This window comes from Sylvia atricapilla, chromosome 1, assembly GCF_009819655.1.
Source record: "Sylvia atricapilla isolate bSylAtr1 chromosome 1, bSylAtr1.pri, whole genome shotgun sequence".
NCBI classification, from domain to species: domain Eukaryota; kingdom Metazoa; phylum Chordata; class Aves; order Passeriformes; family Sylviidae; genus Sylvia; species Sylvia atricapilla.
Window position 1 is genome coordinate 83402727 of NC_089140.1, and position 16930 is coordinate 83419656.

A 16930-nucleotide genomic window follows, 5' to 3' on the forward strand; every position below is an offset into this window, starting at 1 on the left:
AAAGGGAAAGACCAAAAGGAGAATAGATTCTTTTTGTCCAGTGAGTTAAAAGAAAGGTAAACTAAGATGGTAAGCTTTTTTGCATGTCTGAGCCAGGTTGAGACTAGAGAAAACAGATCCTACTGGTTTTAGTGCTATTGTCATGACTAAAAATACTAGCTCTTAATGCAGTATATGATATCATGAGATGATATTTAATATACTTCCCTGTTAATGTGTGTAATTAAAACCAGCGAAATCGCTCAGTTTTTTAGGTGGCCTCAGATGCAACATGTTTAATGACTACTAGGCTGCAGGAAGTTTACCTTCAATAAATTACAATTGCCATCGAAATTCTGAAAAATGGTTGTGTGTTTTTTAAATGAAAAGTACTTAATATAAAAATCTTAACAAAAATTTTTGTATGAAGAAATGAAAGTGAAAAAAATGAACTTTTTAATGAAAGTTCTTGTATGGGTAAACAATGAACTAGAAGGGAATCTGCTCTCCATCTTTCCCCCATCCTCTTGTGTTGTTAACCCCCATGACTTATGTTTCTCCAGGACTGTGCCTTTCTGAGCCTTCTCAGAAGCAAACTCATACCTCATGAGGCTGTACAGTTTTCCTTTGGCTTGAGTTACCCTCAAAACTTTTCTATCTTCAAGAACATCTCACTCTTTTGGGAAGTCCTGCTGCTTGTATTAACAAGCAAATTCAATTCTTCACTTAAACTATGGGAAGAAGGGTCAAAGGTGTGAAGACCTCTCTTCCTACCACTCTGTGGCAATGCCACTCCGTGCCAGTTTTGGCTCCTGATCACAACCTCATTGCACAAGACTTTCATTTATAATTCTAGAAATTGGCTTGATTTTTTTTTTTTGTTTGCTTGTTTCCCAGATGTAAAGTGGATGCTAATGTTTAAAATCTTCTCAGTGAATGTGGAACCAGAATTTAATGAACTTTGGTATGGTTCTGGGACAAAATGCATGCTCTGGATCAAAAGTCAGTGGAAACTTGTCTTTAGACAGAGTCAGAGCATATTTGCAAATATGCAAAATGACAGCAATCAAGCTAAAATCAGTTGTTTGTATGTTTATATTCTTCATATATTTGTGCTTCATAATTTGCCTGTTATTCATGATACTGTCTTCCAGGCATCATGGTCGTATGTTCTTAGTACAGTACTTCTTTGATAAACTCTGTTTATTTGGCTCTGGAGTTGAATGTCCATAGGTTGAGAAAACAAGTGAAGTGAGAAGGATTTAGACTATGGGCTTAGATTGGAGTGCTAAAATGGAGAGATTTAAGTGAATCAGTTACTGGTCAGAGAGGCAGCCCACCCTCCAGCACCATCCTCGAAGGCCAACCAACTATGCCACCACCACGGTTCCTTTAAGAGCAAGCAAGAAACTGTAGAGTGACACCAAAACTCCAGCAGAAATGTGGCGCACATGCCACCACCACGCAGACTGCACAACTCTACCAACACACAGGCATAAGGAATACACCCCAGCAATTTAACCCAGGGAGCTTTAAATGGGATTACTTTGCAAACACTGTACAAATTTCTACTTGCACTTACTTCTTAGGGCATTATTTTTCTATACAAAAGAGCAGCTAGTTGGCTGAACCATGGGGAAGTTGGTCCTTATTGTCAATTCTTGCCAGATACAAACACGGGACACAGAAAGCAAAAGCAAAACCTCTCATCATCTCAAACTCATCTTCTAATATCCACTTGCATTTTTATACTTTCTCATGTGCTATGATGTGGAGTAAATAAGAGTACTTCTGTTCTGCCTTTTATAAAAGATATGTTTGTTTTTCTAGAAATATATCTGCCAAGACTGTTTGCAAGTAACATTAGGTGGCTAAACCAAATACCCACAGAGTAAGTTGAGTATTAATGGAACAAGTATGTATGACCACAGCTATGAATACTTTGTGTTTACATTTTACACCTCAATGCCACTGGCTAAGATCTTTGTCAGGTATTTTCAACTATAGCCCCATATGCTAATTCACTGTACTGGTCTTTCTCTGACTGACTATTTTCCAGACTTCTGAATTCTCTTCCTTGCTTCCTTCTTCTCAACTCCTCCCCCTCCAATTCCAAAACTTTCTTTATCCATACAGATAATTTACAGTACCTGCAAAAGCTGTGACTGTGGGATACTGCCATTTGTTTGCTGGCACCAGGCAACCATTTGTTCTGGAAAGAAATTCTAGACACAAAAAGAAGACAATTGGAAGTCACATTATATTTGAACACTTACAGAGAACTAGTGACATTTTCTTCCGGTCATTAATTTTTTGGAACTATCACTATTAAATCAATTTGGAGATCCCCTGACACAGAAAGTAATACTAGGGCTTTTCAAGTGCAGTTCTTCCCTTCCTTCTGCTCACCAGATGCCCATGCAGACAGATTGTGGGTTTTTAAAATATCTGATATGCAGCATTTCATAAGTGCATTTTCTTCTCACTTCCTCTTCTACTGAGGACTTTTGGGGATCTCTAACAGCCTCTACTTCTTGGAAAGGATAGGATGAATGGTCCTGCAAGCTGAGTATGCAGTGACTCCTTGCTTATTGCACCAATGACTTGACTTCCGATATGTTCCTCCAGTTCCCCTTTCATCTGCTGTGTTGCAAAATTCCTGTGTAATTTGGTACACTGAATTTACTATACACAGAAATGACATGAAATCATTCTTGAAGTTTTTAAACATTATTTGAAGCATGGAGACATAAAGAAATGCCTGAAATAAAACAATGACTGATTATAACAAGATGAATCACAACAAAAACATTTCCAGTTTAGAACATTTGTCACTCTTCAGGCAATATAAATTTCAGTCTTTAGGGCATGAAGAGAAGGGCTGAAGAGGAGTCACCCTTCTGCCAGGTAAGTTGCACAACGAGTTATGAAAGCTAACATTTACCAGCTTCTCTTGAGTAGAAACAGTGCCATATGGCAACAACTAATGCAACGGATAGGGAGCCTTCGCATTCTTACACCACAAGAATGATTTATTCTGTGATTGCAGGAGCCTGGGACTGAATGCCAAGCATTCTGGGTTTTACTCCCATGCTCTGTTATTAATTATAATTTACCACATGAAACTAATGCACTCGCTCCTATGATACCAAAACTTCTGTACAATGCTCAGATGTTCTTAGGTTATCAGATGGTGAGATCAACAGAAGTGGAAAACTAGGAACACTCCATGTACAGAAACGTTTCACGGAGTAAGTCAAGGCACAGAACTCTGAAACAAGCTCCAGCAGATGACAAATGTACATGCAAGCACACGTGTGAGGCTGCAGCAACTGTGCACTTGCATCTACGAGCAAAGGAATGAATTTATCACCCGCAGTTACTTCAGCAATGAGTTTAAACATGACCTCGTGTGCCTTTTATTCTTCTCTCACCACAGATGCCTGACTGACCCAAGATCTGTTCTTACCTAACCATCTCTGGATTACCCTTCCTCAGCTATCTGGATGGGTTGCACCAGCTGACATTGGTTCATGCCAATAGTCTGCTCCAATATAATTGTTTAGATAAAACGTGAAGAAGTCATCCTCAGATAAGCAGTTACACAGTAACCAGCTTGAAATTACAACTTTCAAAGGATCTTAGAAATGCAGGAATAGGTACAGCATTGGCATGCAGTACTTTTCAAGCATGGGTGTACCGAGGACATAGAGAGGGCAAGCTACTGTGATCAGTAAAGAAGGCAGAGCACACTAGTAAAAAGCATAGCCATAAGTGGAACAATGTTCAATATATGTAATGATTAACTGGAAATTCCTTGTATGGATTAAGTACTTTAGGGGTTACCCAGATAGGTTTGGTGTTTTATTAATTATTACAGTCAGAAATTAAAAGGTTTGTATACTGCTTGTTATATGATGAATTTGCTTTGAACCAAGTAACTTTGACATGATGAGTAAATGGCACTTTTGATTGTTTTTCTTAAACCAATGCAGATTTCCCTGTCTTGGTCACTCTCCAACTACACACATTTTGAAAGAAATATATTTAGCAACGTGAAAACACTTGAGGTTTTTAGGCTGGAAGGAAAATACAAGGAATTTAAATATTGGTTAAAATTTCTTTGGAAAGAATCCTATTAGTTGGTTGCCTATTTTTTTAATAATAAATGTTTAAGACATAACAGTGCCCAGCAATGTTATTGCAACCCACCCCTCTGTGGTGTAAACAACTAAGTAATGAGACTCACCATGGGATTTTTGAAAAATTCATATTTTGCGTAATTCTTCCTGAACAAAAATTTACTTTCGCTTCCCATTGTGGATTCAACTTGAACTATGAGCTCATGATCTTCCAAGCACCTCTCTGTGGAAAAAGAACATGATGTTAACACAGAGCCAACCAGCAGGAGTGAGACCAACTAAGAACAAAAGTTAAAACAACACAGTGTAATTCCATTCATTACCTTTTAAGAAATTAGCAAAACACATTCTAGCTTTCAAACCACATTGCCATGAGGCAATCCTTTACTTTGTAATGTATTACAAAGTTTAACATAATATGGCAGTGTTCTTCAAGGAATTCCTGTATCAGGGCTTCATAAGCCCAGACTTCGGAGAAAGAAATAGGTTTTTCTGTGTGTGTGCAATAGCTACAGTAATACAGACAAACCTCTTCTTTTGGCACCGCTGCTGTGGAACTGGCAAGGTGGACAGGTTTAAGGGGTGTCTTGCAACCCAAGACAAAGGGGGGGAAAAAGTTACAGAAAGGCCACTGTTAGGTCTTGAACTATCACAGAAATACAGTGTTGTATTTGATCACACTCTATAAAACCAGTTCATTTCAAGGTGAACTTCAGGCCTTTATTGTAGATGCCAGACAATGGGGTTTATTATGAAAGAGGTCACAGGATCTACTTTACAGGAATACTGACAGAGACAAATGTTTTGTACACATGACAGGGCAATTTTCTGCTCTAGATTTGGTTACAAGGTAACTCCCCATAACCACCACTTCTCTGGTCAAAAGAATGGCACATCAAAGCATGAACAGATAGCTTAACAAACCCAATTTACTGAAAGCAGTAACTCGAAAGAAGGCAACTGGCTAAGTGTGCACTACTTAATGAACTCATTATCTTGACAAGTCTTCAGAACTTTCTGAGAAAATACTTAGGTATTTTTCAAAAGTTTTAACTAGTCAGTGCTTTCATGCCTTATATAATACAGAATTTAAAAACAAGGTCAAACAAAATATAAATTCTGCAAAGCTTTGAACAAAATGCCTGTGGCTCGCTGACCAAAGAAGTTTGGAGAGTCCCTTCCCCACTTAGTGTTCTGCAATCCTTGTATTCCTACAGTAAGAAATGCCAGGGTGCCACCCAAGTTCTCTTGGGTTGTTTTCAGGATAGAATGCAAGCAATCACTGGTCTCTCAAAAAGAGCAAGCTCTGGAATATCACTTGAATTACTGAACTCAGCAGATTACGTGGTGCTCTTTGATTGAAAATTCAACCTGTGACTGAATTGATCCCATCATCTTTTTCACCTGCACTTAGGTTATCAGTCATCACCAGCTCACTGATGACTTTAGCATTTACTGTGCATTTGTGATGTCCAGCCTTGCTACAGATTGTGTTTTCAAAGGGGTTAATATTGAACAACCTCCATAGTGGGCTGCTCTCAAACAAAGAGCTGTTTCTTAGTGCATCAGGCGTAACATCACTTTGAAGGGGCAGTTCTTTTGACTAATGTGCGCAACAATACTGCCATGGGGTGGCTTTTAATAAAGGACATTTGGCACCACCTCACATTTCTACGGGCTTAGCAGATAAAATTTCAGGTATTGCTAATCTGGTGCTACTACTGTCATGGTTTTTAAGCGATTGCTGAAGTCAAATCTCCACACTGTGATGAGGACTGTGGGCCTATGAGGGTGAAGGACCTGTTTTTTAAATTATGCTTCCTCCAAACAACATTTAATTACGTTGGTATGAAGGTTCATCACAGTATGAACACCAAAAGACCACATGTCCTGTTACAGTCTTGTTCTGCCACCACCTAAAGTTGTGGTTTTCGCTTTCCTAACACATTAAAAATTACTTGTCAGGGACAAACTGTTTATTCTGTTCTGAGGAAATGAAGTATAGATGAACATTTGTCAATTGGTTTTGAATTTCGATGTTTAGTTTGTGTAAATATACTTAGTGCCTGTTTCTTAGATCCTTTAGACAACTGACTTAGATGTATATTCTGTTACTACATCAAGACCCTTTTGAGATTCTGTGGTGATACTCCCACTGACTCAACATTTATATTTTCATTTTGATGGTCAAAGTCATCTTGGAGAAAAGGTGGAGCATTTCATAGCACGTGCATGCAAAAAAAGGAAGCTAGTTCTGGTCAGTTTGCTATTGCTTCATAGAAGTTGAACACTCGGGAAGTGCCTGGTAATTGGTTGGTTCAAACGGGATGAACTTGACACACGAGCAGCTCAGCCTCAGCCCTGCTTTGAGCTTCCTGCTACAAAACTAGAAGCACAGATGTCAGCCTGTTAATTTCAGTTCAATAGGTCAGTCTGTCTTCAAGTGGCATTGCTGTTGAAGTGACCAGAAATGCGTCCTTTCAGTTCATCTGATAGGCCCCACTCAGTCTCCTCTACACATTCCTGGAACAGACTTTCCCCCTATCCCACCCAAGTTAATCTGCATTATTATCAGAACTTCTACTGAACGGTAGCAATGATACAAGGTGGGAAAAGGGGCTGGATTCTATCATGAATAACTCACAGGCATAGCCCAAAATTCCCAATCAGAGAATCATTACCAATGACAGGTGGACCCCTGTATGAAATAGCCCACCCCGATTTTGCATTTAAGCAAGCATTGTGTTTAACTGTTCCACTTTAAGTTCACTCATATTAAGGGAAATCAATGCACGTTAACAAAAAATATCTAGGTACAAAACTGCAGCAATGCTGCTTTCTTCTAACCCTCACATATTTCTGAGCCCTACGACGTTCTCTCCTGCTTTAACTGTATTTAGTAAGGTGTACAGTCAATTCTGGAACTGGAGAAATGAAGTTTGTAGGGAGGGAGGGATTCTTTCAGTGTCCAGACACATACAATCATGTGAATGTCTTCATCATTATTATTTTTGTTAACATCCAGTACATAGAACTTTGTTCCTGCCTTAAACTGAAGACAGTTAAGCATGGAATAGAACACAGGGAGAATACCACATTTTATACACAGGTTAGGTATACTTATAGTAGCAAATGAAATAATGGGACCAATTCAAATTTCATAGACTGCTTAAATATTGACTACAAGGTGCTTTAGATATTAGCGGTACGGTGCAGCAGGAATCACTTTCAAATGTCACATGAAGAAAGTCTGATGGCAAATTGTCACACCACTGCCTCCAGTGAGAACACGAATATTTTGTACAGCCAAATAGCTGTTTTAAGTTATGTGCAAGCACACGTTTTATATGGAATATAAACATTTATTTATATGGAATATACTTGGCTATGTGTGTGAAGTGAACAGTGAGCTATGGGTTCCTTACAAAGTGGGGCCTTGAAGACCAATGCAATGATTAATATGCAGCTGGCTTCAAAAATTTGATCTTGTCCTCAGTCTGTCCAATAGTAAAACAATGGATCGGTTCTTCAGACCAAGCTCTTTTGGAAAGTACTATCAGGCAAAACATGGGGAAGGGAAAAAAAAGATAGTGAACTAAATGAAGGAACTCCTCTCTTTTGGTGAGCTTCAAGACTATTAACTAGAGCATTAAGTCAGTAAGGATGTATTGTATAGGAAATAATGTCTTCTAGAAACACAGAATTCTGACTGCTCTTTAACCAAACTTCTTTCCACACTAAGTATTTATTCACCATTGTTTCATACTTATACTAGCAATCTTATATCTGGAGGAACAAATATGGACCATCAGATGCTTGATGGTAACTTCATCCAGGTTGCAGACTACCCTGACAGTCTCCAAAATACAGGAAAGCATGTAAGCTACAGACGAGCTAGAAATAAGCAGCCAAATAATAAAAAATTCAATCTGCAACCAAAACTGGCGGAAGCATAAAAGCTGGTATTTAAAGTTTACTGAATATGGATACTTCAGACCCCAAATTCAAGAAAGCGGATGATATTGTCTTCTGTGAAATGAAATAATTTATTCTCTTTTCTGTCCTCATCCTTTCAAATATGTGAAATCTGTATAATTACATTTTCCTGATTTCTTTAAATATTTTTTTTTCTTTGTCTGTTGCCTTTACAACCCCAAAGGCTGCATTACTTCTCACACAGATCTACTGCGTGGCCTACAGGGGACAGCCCCCTGGAACAAAGTTTGGTGGCTGCTGGAGCCCCAACCTGCACACCCCGTTTCTCTGGGGGCCCGCTTTGTGCTTCAGTGTGAAACAGAGGTCCAAAGCAGGCAGGTCCCCATGTATATAAATGCAGCCCGATAAGTATCTTGCTCTTTTCCCATCATTGTTAATTACCAAGTTATTTGTGTGTAAACAGAAGCTTTTGATTTCCTAATCAGCCTCCTGCCCGATTCATTCAGAGATGTCACACACCAGAGTTTGACAGCACAATTAGTCACCATGGAAGCTATTGTGATGTCACAAACACTGAATTGTGGCATCATTGAATGAATCTGGCAGGAGAAGGATGTTGGTTACAAAGGAGAAGGCTTCTGTTTACACAATACCTTGGTAATCAGCAATGATGGGAAAGAGAATATAGAAAAGGAGAGCCTGGTAGTTTAATGAGCATTGATAAAACTGAAAATTTGTAAAGGTTTTTTAGAAGCGCATGTGGCGTATTAAGCTACAGAGATAAAGATTCTGTAATTTATACCCTAATTCTTCACCTCATCCTATGTCCTCAGAACTGAAAGTATATCACAGATATAGACCAATGAGTATTTCATGTTAATTTTTTCCTATATTTCTACATTAGGAGAAATAATAAAAACACTAAATAATCAGAACATCCTATGTGTTTGGGGTTTTTTTAAAATGTTAGTCTGCAGAGCAACGAATTTATTAGTGTTTAACAGTATTGGTTTAAGGCATCGCATTTCCAGCAAATCATTTCCTTTTTTTATTCGTAAGTGTTCTGAACTACATTTTTAGACAAACCCCCTCTGTTAGCTACAGATAGCATTCACAATTCCAGTGCTGGCGATTGCAGCTTATGATTTTGCCTTCCTCCGTTTTCTAGAAAAAACATTCCCCATGAAGTGTATCGACTAATACTCCAAATGCTACACTTTTTAAAGCGTTATTGTACGCTATGGAGAATTATAGGTAGCATTATCTGAGCGATACGCTGTTGCAAGCTGCACAGCAGAACCCTGTAACTAATCAGTGCCACAAAATAACAGGAAAAGCAAGACTGAATAACATGAGATCCTTTCAGGTACTGTAATTAAACCAATTCACGGTGTTATTTAATTCCCCACGGTTCTTCCTCTTGCTGCCTTCTTGAAACTGTAACCATGACACCTTAATTTCAATCAGGTGGAGGAGCTGCTGCCTGGAGAGCAGATACCACCGCTGGTCCAGAAATTGCCCATGGATTTGCGGGTGGTGCCACCATTTTTTCCCTGCCTGAAGTCAAGTTTAGCCAACCCCCTCCCCCACCTCAGCATGTCAAGCTTTCATAAGCATTACTGTAGGTACGTAAGGCTGAGTCTGTTCACCCAGGTCTCCCAGCTGGTGATGAGCTGAGCTGTTTCATAGGACTGTACTCTAAGGATCAAGCTTAATTTGCCTAAGCTGTTTATTTGCAATAGCTTCAGACACAGCAAGGTAGCAACAGAGCGCTAGCGTGAAAATTAGACAATTCTTTTTTATATATATATAATAAAAAACAGAGGATGAGAAATAAGGGAAAGACTTTAAATGGCTTAAACGCTTAACACATCAAATTGTAATACACAGAAAGCACGTATGTGACTTCAGCTAATTGTACAAATAAAAGCAGTGGAAAAGAAAACGTTCCATCTGGAAGCACATTTATATGAATTACACATATTTTTTTATGTTCCCAGGTAACCGTGCCACCCCTTTGACCATTCCCTACCTAATCCTAGGTGAGGGTGATGCTCCACTAGAGTCCAGCTGTTATCATCCACACAATGACTTTTGTAAACGAGCAGCTGACAGAGGTCCCTGGCTGTCATGTCTGCTAGAATCTCGACCACTTTGCTTGTTCCATCTTCACTAAAGACTTTTACATCCTGCAACATAAAGGGTACACTTACAGATCAACAGCTCTGAACATAGGCAAACCACACAGCTACTGTAGAAAAGCATCATCCTCTTGGTGTGAGGGTTCCAAGCACCTTGGCAGCCAGGACAAATGAAATGGATGATTCACTTTGTAACACTTTCTCTCGATGCCCCCTAGACCTATTTCCCCTCCCCCCTCCCCAACACCTCCCTGCACTAAACAAAGATTCAGCAGGGTTAATGCGACCACGTACACAGGAAAAGTGAGAGAGCAGGTTCTGTATAAAGCTGTGTAAGGTAAGCAAACGTGAAACAATGTCGAGAGAGTACTTTGGCAACAGTGGGCGAGAGAAATCACATCCAGTCGAACACACACAATTTTCATTGCGATCCCATCGGAGGCCTCTGAACAGTCACAGAGGAGCAGGCCAAGACCCCGAAGATTAAAAAGGGCTCTCTTGTTCCCCAGTAACTTTTGATTGTTTTATGTGGGTAAGTCCCACTTGCAGTTTGCCGGCAAATCAATTACCTCGCACAGTCCACACATTTCTCTCCCTGCCCTGACTTCTCTTTTGATCCTAGCTTGAAAGTAGTTTGAAACCAAATGTGCATACGCTGCACATCCTAAATATCAATGGGGATGAGAGAACAAGTCAAGAACCTTCTCCCCCACCTCCTGAATTATACAGATGCTTTCCTCTTTGCATTGTTCTGCTCAAGCGAGAGACACTTCCCGCAAAATTATTTCTCCGGGCAAATGTGCAGGTCCCAGATTTAAATCAACTCCGTGTTTAAAACGCTCCGCATCCTAGCGAGAGAAGGAGAGTCTAACAAAAACCTGGAGGGTAATTCGATATGGAAAATCTTACCTCAACGGCACGTAAAAGGCAGCAGTCGGAAGAACAAGATGGCATTTTAAATGGGGATTGCCTCTTGAGAGTTAGTTCTCTGCCTCCGCCGACCCTCTGCAGCCTGCGGCTGGGCGCCCGGGGTGCCGGCGGCGTCAGGGGCGGCCGTACCCTACCTGTCACGTAGCCCCTGCTATGGGGACTGTTTCTGGGGAGGGAAACAACTCTGCCAGAGCTCCACTCAAAGGGTTACACGCAATCTTTGCGGTAGTGAATCAAACCACACTGTGCAGACCAATCCTAGCCCTCCCTCCGACTGATGTAATCATTTCCCACACACTATCAGACTTCCAAATTATTCCCGCCTCCCCCACCCCCCCAAAAGAAAACGAAGGAATTACAAAGGAAACGTGGGGGTTTTTACGACGACCTCGGGGGGCTGGAGCCCGCGGGGGCGGCGGCGTGGCGGGGTGCGGGGAGCCCGGCACGCGTGTGCTGCTGCCCCGGCGCCGGTGCCGGTCCCGCCCGCGCTGATGTCATCGCCCGCAACTTGGGCACTCGAACTTCGCCGCCGCCGCTCCCCGCCCGGGCCGGCTCCGCGCCGGGGGCCAGCGAGCACGGCCGCCGCCGCCCCCGCCCCCCGCTGCCCCGGCTACGCGCAAATTCGAGCCCAGCGAGGGAGGAGTTAAAGGCTCATCCAGCTCAAGTGACTCAAACCCGCGCGTTCAGGAAACGGCTTCATCTGACAGCAGGGATGAGCCAGCTCTTTCAGAAGTGGGCTCTGGAGAGGAGAGGAGGGGGAATCCCGGTTGCTCTGGGGAAGGCATGCGTGCTCTGCAATGTTACGGCTGCACTCCTGCCAACGCTTAGCCGAGCCAGAGGCATCCTCACACACGCAGGAATTTGTTGGGCGTGGGGGTGCCCCCGCTCTCTGTCCTGCGGGCAAGTCTCTGTTGTGTCACCAGCGCCGTGTCGCAGCAGAGCCCAGCACCATACCCGCAGCGGTCCCGGCCCAGGGGACGGCGGGACACGAGCGAATGGATGGCCGAGACACCCCGCAGGCATCGCACCGCAGTGTGAGAGCGGGGAGCGCAGCTCTCGTGTTCCCTCCCAGCATGGGCGAGCACACCGAAAAGCCAGTATGCAACCAGACAGAAAGTACCTATCTTGTTTTAGTGGGGAATAGGAGGGACTAACACCCGCTTGATGTTCTTTTCTTTTCTGATTTTTATAGTATAGCCGTAGATTAGACCGAAAAGTTGCTGGTGAAAGAATCCCTTTCTACTTTCAGTTTACTCTGTGCACGTAACTGCACTTTCTGTATTGAAACTAAACTATTTTGGATGGATTTCCTGCCTCGGGAACCAACCTGGTGACATCATTCATTCATTAGTCACGAGAAGCACAGCCCTCTGCTCTCCGCCTCAGCTTTCACAGGGGAGCCCGAATCAGGAATACGCCACAACAATCACCACTTTTGCAACTCCTGGAGGACAAGCCTCCCCTCTTTTCCTTTCCTGCTGGGAACAAGGCAGGACAGACTGCACCTGATCATTGCCAGTGCCAAGTTCCAGAAGAGAGGCAAAGCTCTTCTGCTGAGGGCGCCTCTCCAGCCCGTGCAGGTGGAAAAGAGAGAGCTGCAACACAACCACCACACTTTTCTCTGCTCCCAAGCATGGAAAGCCTTAATGCCGTGTGGCCACTGGAAGAAAGCTGCAGCTGTCTTCTATGCTCATTCATGCTGCACTCTCTCGGTATGAAGTAAAGGGGTCATGGGTAGTGTCCCACCCTCCCCTTCCTTGCCCAGAGTCTGAGCTGATGCTGATGCCAGCCTCCCTGAAGTACCACAGCATTTCAAACTATTGGATACCTAACGCTCCAGTCTGGTGTGCAACTACTGTAATGCCATGTTCCCTCCTCCAGAGAACCAGGCCCTAGAGGCAGCATCCACTCTCCCCACACCACAGCCACTATGACAGCTGGGTTACAAACATTGGTATATTCATTCGTGGGACCAGTCAGCCCCTGGGGTGTTAACAGTGCCTTTAGAGCCCATCAACTGGAGTGCAGAGGGTGGGCAGCGTGAACCCCATGATGAGCAAGTTAACTTCACTGACTATTAATAGTGCTGTGTTTGCCATCAAGGACAGAGCAAGGCCATGTATCACCACTGACATCACAGATATAAAACACTGCATCGGGAGGGGATGTAATGGCCTGAGCTGAACCCTGCCCCAGGGGACAGGAGAGAGGCAGAAGTGAGATGAAACCTGGAGCCTTTGCAGAGGCAAGAGTGCAACAGCCCCTACGAGGCTTACATGGAAGGTAAGGGGATTTTATGCCCCCACACAATGCTGCAAAATTTAGTTACAAAATATAACCACAAATACAAAACCAGCTTCATGGCAAAGCTTCACCTCCAACTTTCTGACAGTTTCTGTGACAAAAGATGCAGGTAACAGTATTCCTGTATCACAGAGGGGACTGAATTTAAAGTCAATTGGTCAAATCCAACTCTCTCACTTTTCCTTTTTCTTTCTTCCCCTAAGGAAGCACCTCCCACTTTAAGGGCTCCCTATTCAAACTTCTTCCAGCAGAAACACTGTTTCACTTCCAAAATTGATTTGGGGCCTATTATCTGCAAAGGAAAACGAAGCAGGATTTATTTGCATAAAATACTCCAATAATGAAAACACTTAGCCTGATGAGAGGTTCAAAAAGTTAGTCTGACACTTTTGCCCTGCATCCCTCCGAGAAATGCAATGAAATGCAACGGCAGACTGCCTGCAACAGTGATTTACAAAAGGCCCTAATTACGTCAGCAGCACAAGGCACCTTCTATTCAAAATTAAGGTTAAGAATGCTAAGCCAACCAGAGCACTATATTGGCTGAACATTCAGTGCTTTACAGCGCAAAGGAGCAGATAACAGACTGCACCATTGTTCTGGGAAGAAGTCTTCCCCCAAGCTTTTCTTTTCTTTTTTCGAAAGACAAAAAGACTTAAAAAATTAAAAATTTAAAGGAACATTAATATTCATCACTTCAGTGGTTTCATAAAATGGGTCTCATATCTTGAGTATCTTCATGGCTGTTTCATCTTCCAGCCTCAGTTCCTCAACCTCATTGCAGTATTTTGTGTGTATCAAGTAATGCAAATATTTTAGGAATGTGAAGAAAAAAAAAAAAAAAAAAAAAAAAAAAAACAACAAAAAACAGAAAATCCAAACAGTCATGTGATGGTCACATCATTTCTTCTCTGCTTTTTGTGCTATTTCTTTCCTTTTTCTTCAAAACAAAACCTATGACTATACACAATGATCACAGAAATTAATTCTTTTACATGATGTTATGCTGAAAATCTTCAGTGGCAAACAGATCTACATTTGCATTCTACAATCTGAAATTAAACAGTGTAATTTATATCAGTGTGGACCAACCAGTGTTATTCTGGGTTATGACTCCAAACATAAGAAGGAAGTACCAGTTATCAGAAGACCCTCTGACTGAAATCTAATAGATAAAGGGTTTCAGTACACTAGCTCTTCAAGAGTTCCCCTTTATAAGAGATGTAGACCAGAGACTTCACAGAAAGCTATTAAAATACACTGAAGAGACGTTACTAAGAGCTGTGCAAACAGAAAATCAGTCCAGCAAGTTTTGACTTCAATCCCCCAGTTTCACTCATCGAGATTGTTCAGACATGACAATCATACAATCAGTGAGGAAAATAGAAGGAAAATGGAACTGAAATGTATGCATGTACCTTGTGCAAGCAGAAGCAGCTGTGTACTGCAGAAGGCACCTATGTACCAGGCAGGTAGGTACTTGCTGTTTTCACTGGAACCCTGTTTTGATGAGATCTTTTTTCTAAAAGCTTTTTATAATCAAAGCTTATCAGCTCACAAGAGCAGAGTCAGAGTCACTGGAGGAATAAGGAAGCTTTCAATTAGGTCAACTCAAAGCTGCTGAAGACTCAAGCTCAGCCTGCAGGCTACCCTTGAACTGGTATTTGCCTGGTTGAAAAAGCAACAAATAAAGGAAGGTTTTGCTTCCCAAAGTTACAAACCTTTAAAAAACAAAGGCCTCTAAGCATGCTCTGTGCACCCCTGACAGGCAAGCAACTCACTCAATCACATCTGCCAGTCCCCCTTTACTTGCCCAGCAGCATTAAGGCAGCTTTATAAAACATGAACATTTCAACTCCTGCAATATATAGGTCAACCCTATGGCTCTTTTTGCCTTCTCTGTTGCACTGCTCATGCAAAAAAATAGCCCTTCAGACAAACAGCAGTGGTAACAGCAATACATAGTGAATAAGATCACCTATGCACAAGGCATCAGATAGTACTTCTTTATAAAAGAAAAAAACCTGTGAGGTATTTGATCATTGTGGGTTTTTTTTTTCCCTACATATACACATAAAACCCTTGGAAATGCTGAGGTTAAGGTTCTCATAGCAACATTAACTCTCTCCTCTGGCATACACTATATTTAGGTACACATTTAAAAGCCTATGAACAATGAAGAACAACTGTTGTACGATCAAGATCTTAGTCTATGACTTTCATATTCAGAACAGCAACCTAAAAAAAAAAAAAAAAAATCCCACAACCCCCCACTTTATTTGGCCATGTTTTAAAACCCTCATTCTGTCCCCTTTCACTGGGCTATTGAGTTTTAAACTCATTTCCAAGGGTCAGAGGAATAACCTGACCTGAAGAGGAATCATAATATCATCTTAATGTTCAGTGGTCATCAAAACCAATACTTAAGTCCTAAACTCCATGAAGGTTGTACCAGCAAGAGAGGTTTTGGGAATCACAGAGATGGGCAGGGCAAGATTAGTGCCGGGTTCAAGTCAGCATTGGTATCTGGAGGGTTAGCTCTTCTGAAGCCTTCATGTATGAACCCAGTAATTTTTGAGAGTTACATTCCTTGTTAAAGTAAGGGAGAGCGATGGAGTAACTTAACATCTAAAGCACATGACAAAGGCTCCTGTTTCTGGACTTAAGATGGATGCTGTAAGCTATGTTGGCTGAATTCAGGCCACTGTGGTGATTAATCAAGCAATCATCTCTCTGCACTATTTACATCACGGTTTAAACCCAGCCTGCAGCTTAGCCCTGCACAGCCACTCGCTTACTGCCCCTAGAGGGATAGGGAACAGAGCTGAAGTGAATAAAGTTAGATAACTGATGGGCTGAGACAAAGACAGTTTAATCAGGAGAGGAAAAAGCCATGCACATGAGCAAGGCAAAACATAAAATTCATTCACCACTTTCCATGCAGGTGTTCAGTCATCCCCAGGAAAGCCCATCATGAGTAATGGTGATTTGGGAAGACAAAACCCATCACTTCAAATGTTTCCCCCCCTTGCCCCTGTCCTACTTCTTCCCTCAGCTTCATAGGCCAAGCATGACACCAAATGGTGCAGGATTTCCCTTGGGTTAGCTGAGGTCAGCTGTCCCGAATGCATCCGCTTGAGCATCTTGTGTTCCTCTCCCCTACTTGATGCAGGCGTGGGGTGAAGACCAGAAAAGACCTTGCCTTTGTGTAAGCACTGCTGAGCAGTGACTAAAACATCTCTGGAATCATCAACACTGCTTTCATCACAAATCCAAAACATGTCCCCATACCAGCTACTAAGAAGAAAATTAATTCTACCCCAGTCAAAACTAGCACAATTACACACTGCAATTGTTGACATTAGAGCTTAAAGAAATAAATAAAGTGTGTTATGCTGTATGTATACAAAGCACATTTAAAGGAACATATACAATGAGCAATCTGGGGTAGTATTAAAGTTTTAAACAGAAATATTGTAAATACAAGCCAAAGCTTTT

The 16930-nt window shown here is 41.9% G+C and overlaps 1 protein-coding gene across 3 annotated transcripts in view; it reads right to left on the reverse strand.

Moving 5' to 3' along the window:
* GRB10 (growth factor receptor bound protein 10) overlaps window positions 1-16930 on the reverse strand; it is a 143298-nt gene that overhangs the window by 14176 nt on the left and 112192 nt on the right. For all 3 annotated transcript variants that reach the window (XM_066326891.1, XM_066326875.1, XM_066326883.1), the window contains exons 6-8: window positions 10090-10246; window positions 4229-4344; window positions 2130-2204 (exon numbers count right to left, since the gene is read on the reverse strand). In XM_066326891.1, coding sequence (XP_066182988.1) covers window positions 2130-2204; window positions 4229-4344; window positions 10090-10246 — 348 coding nt within the window. The remainder of the gene's footprint in view (window positions 1-2129; window positions 2205-4228; window positions 4345-10089; window positions 10247-16930) is intronic.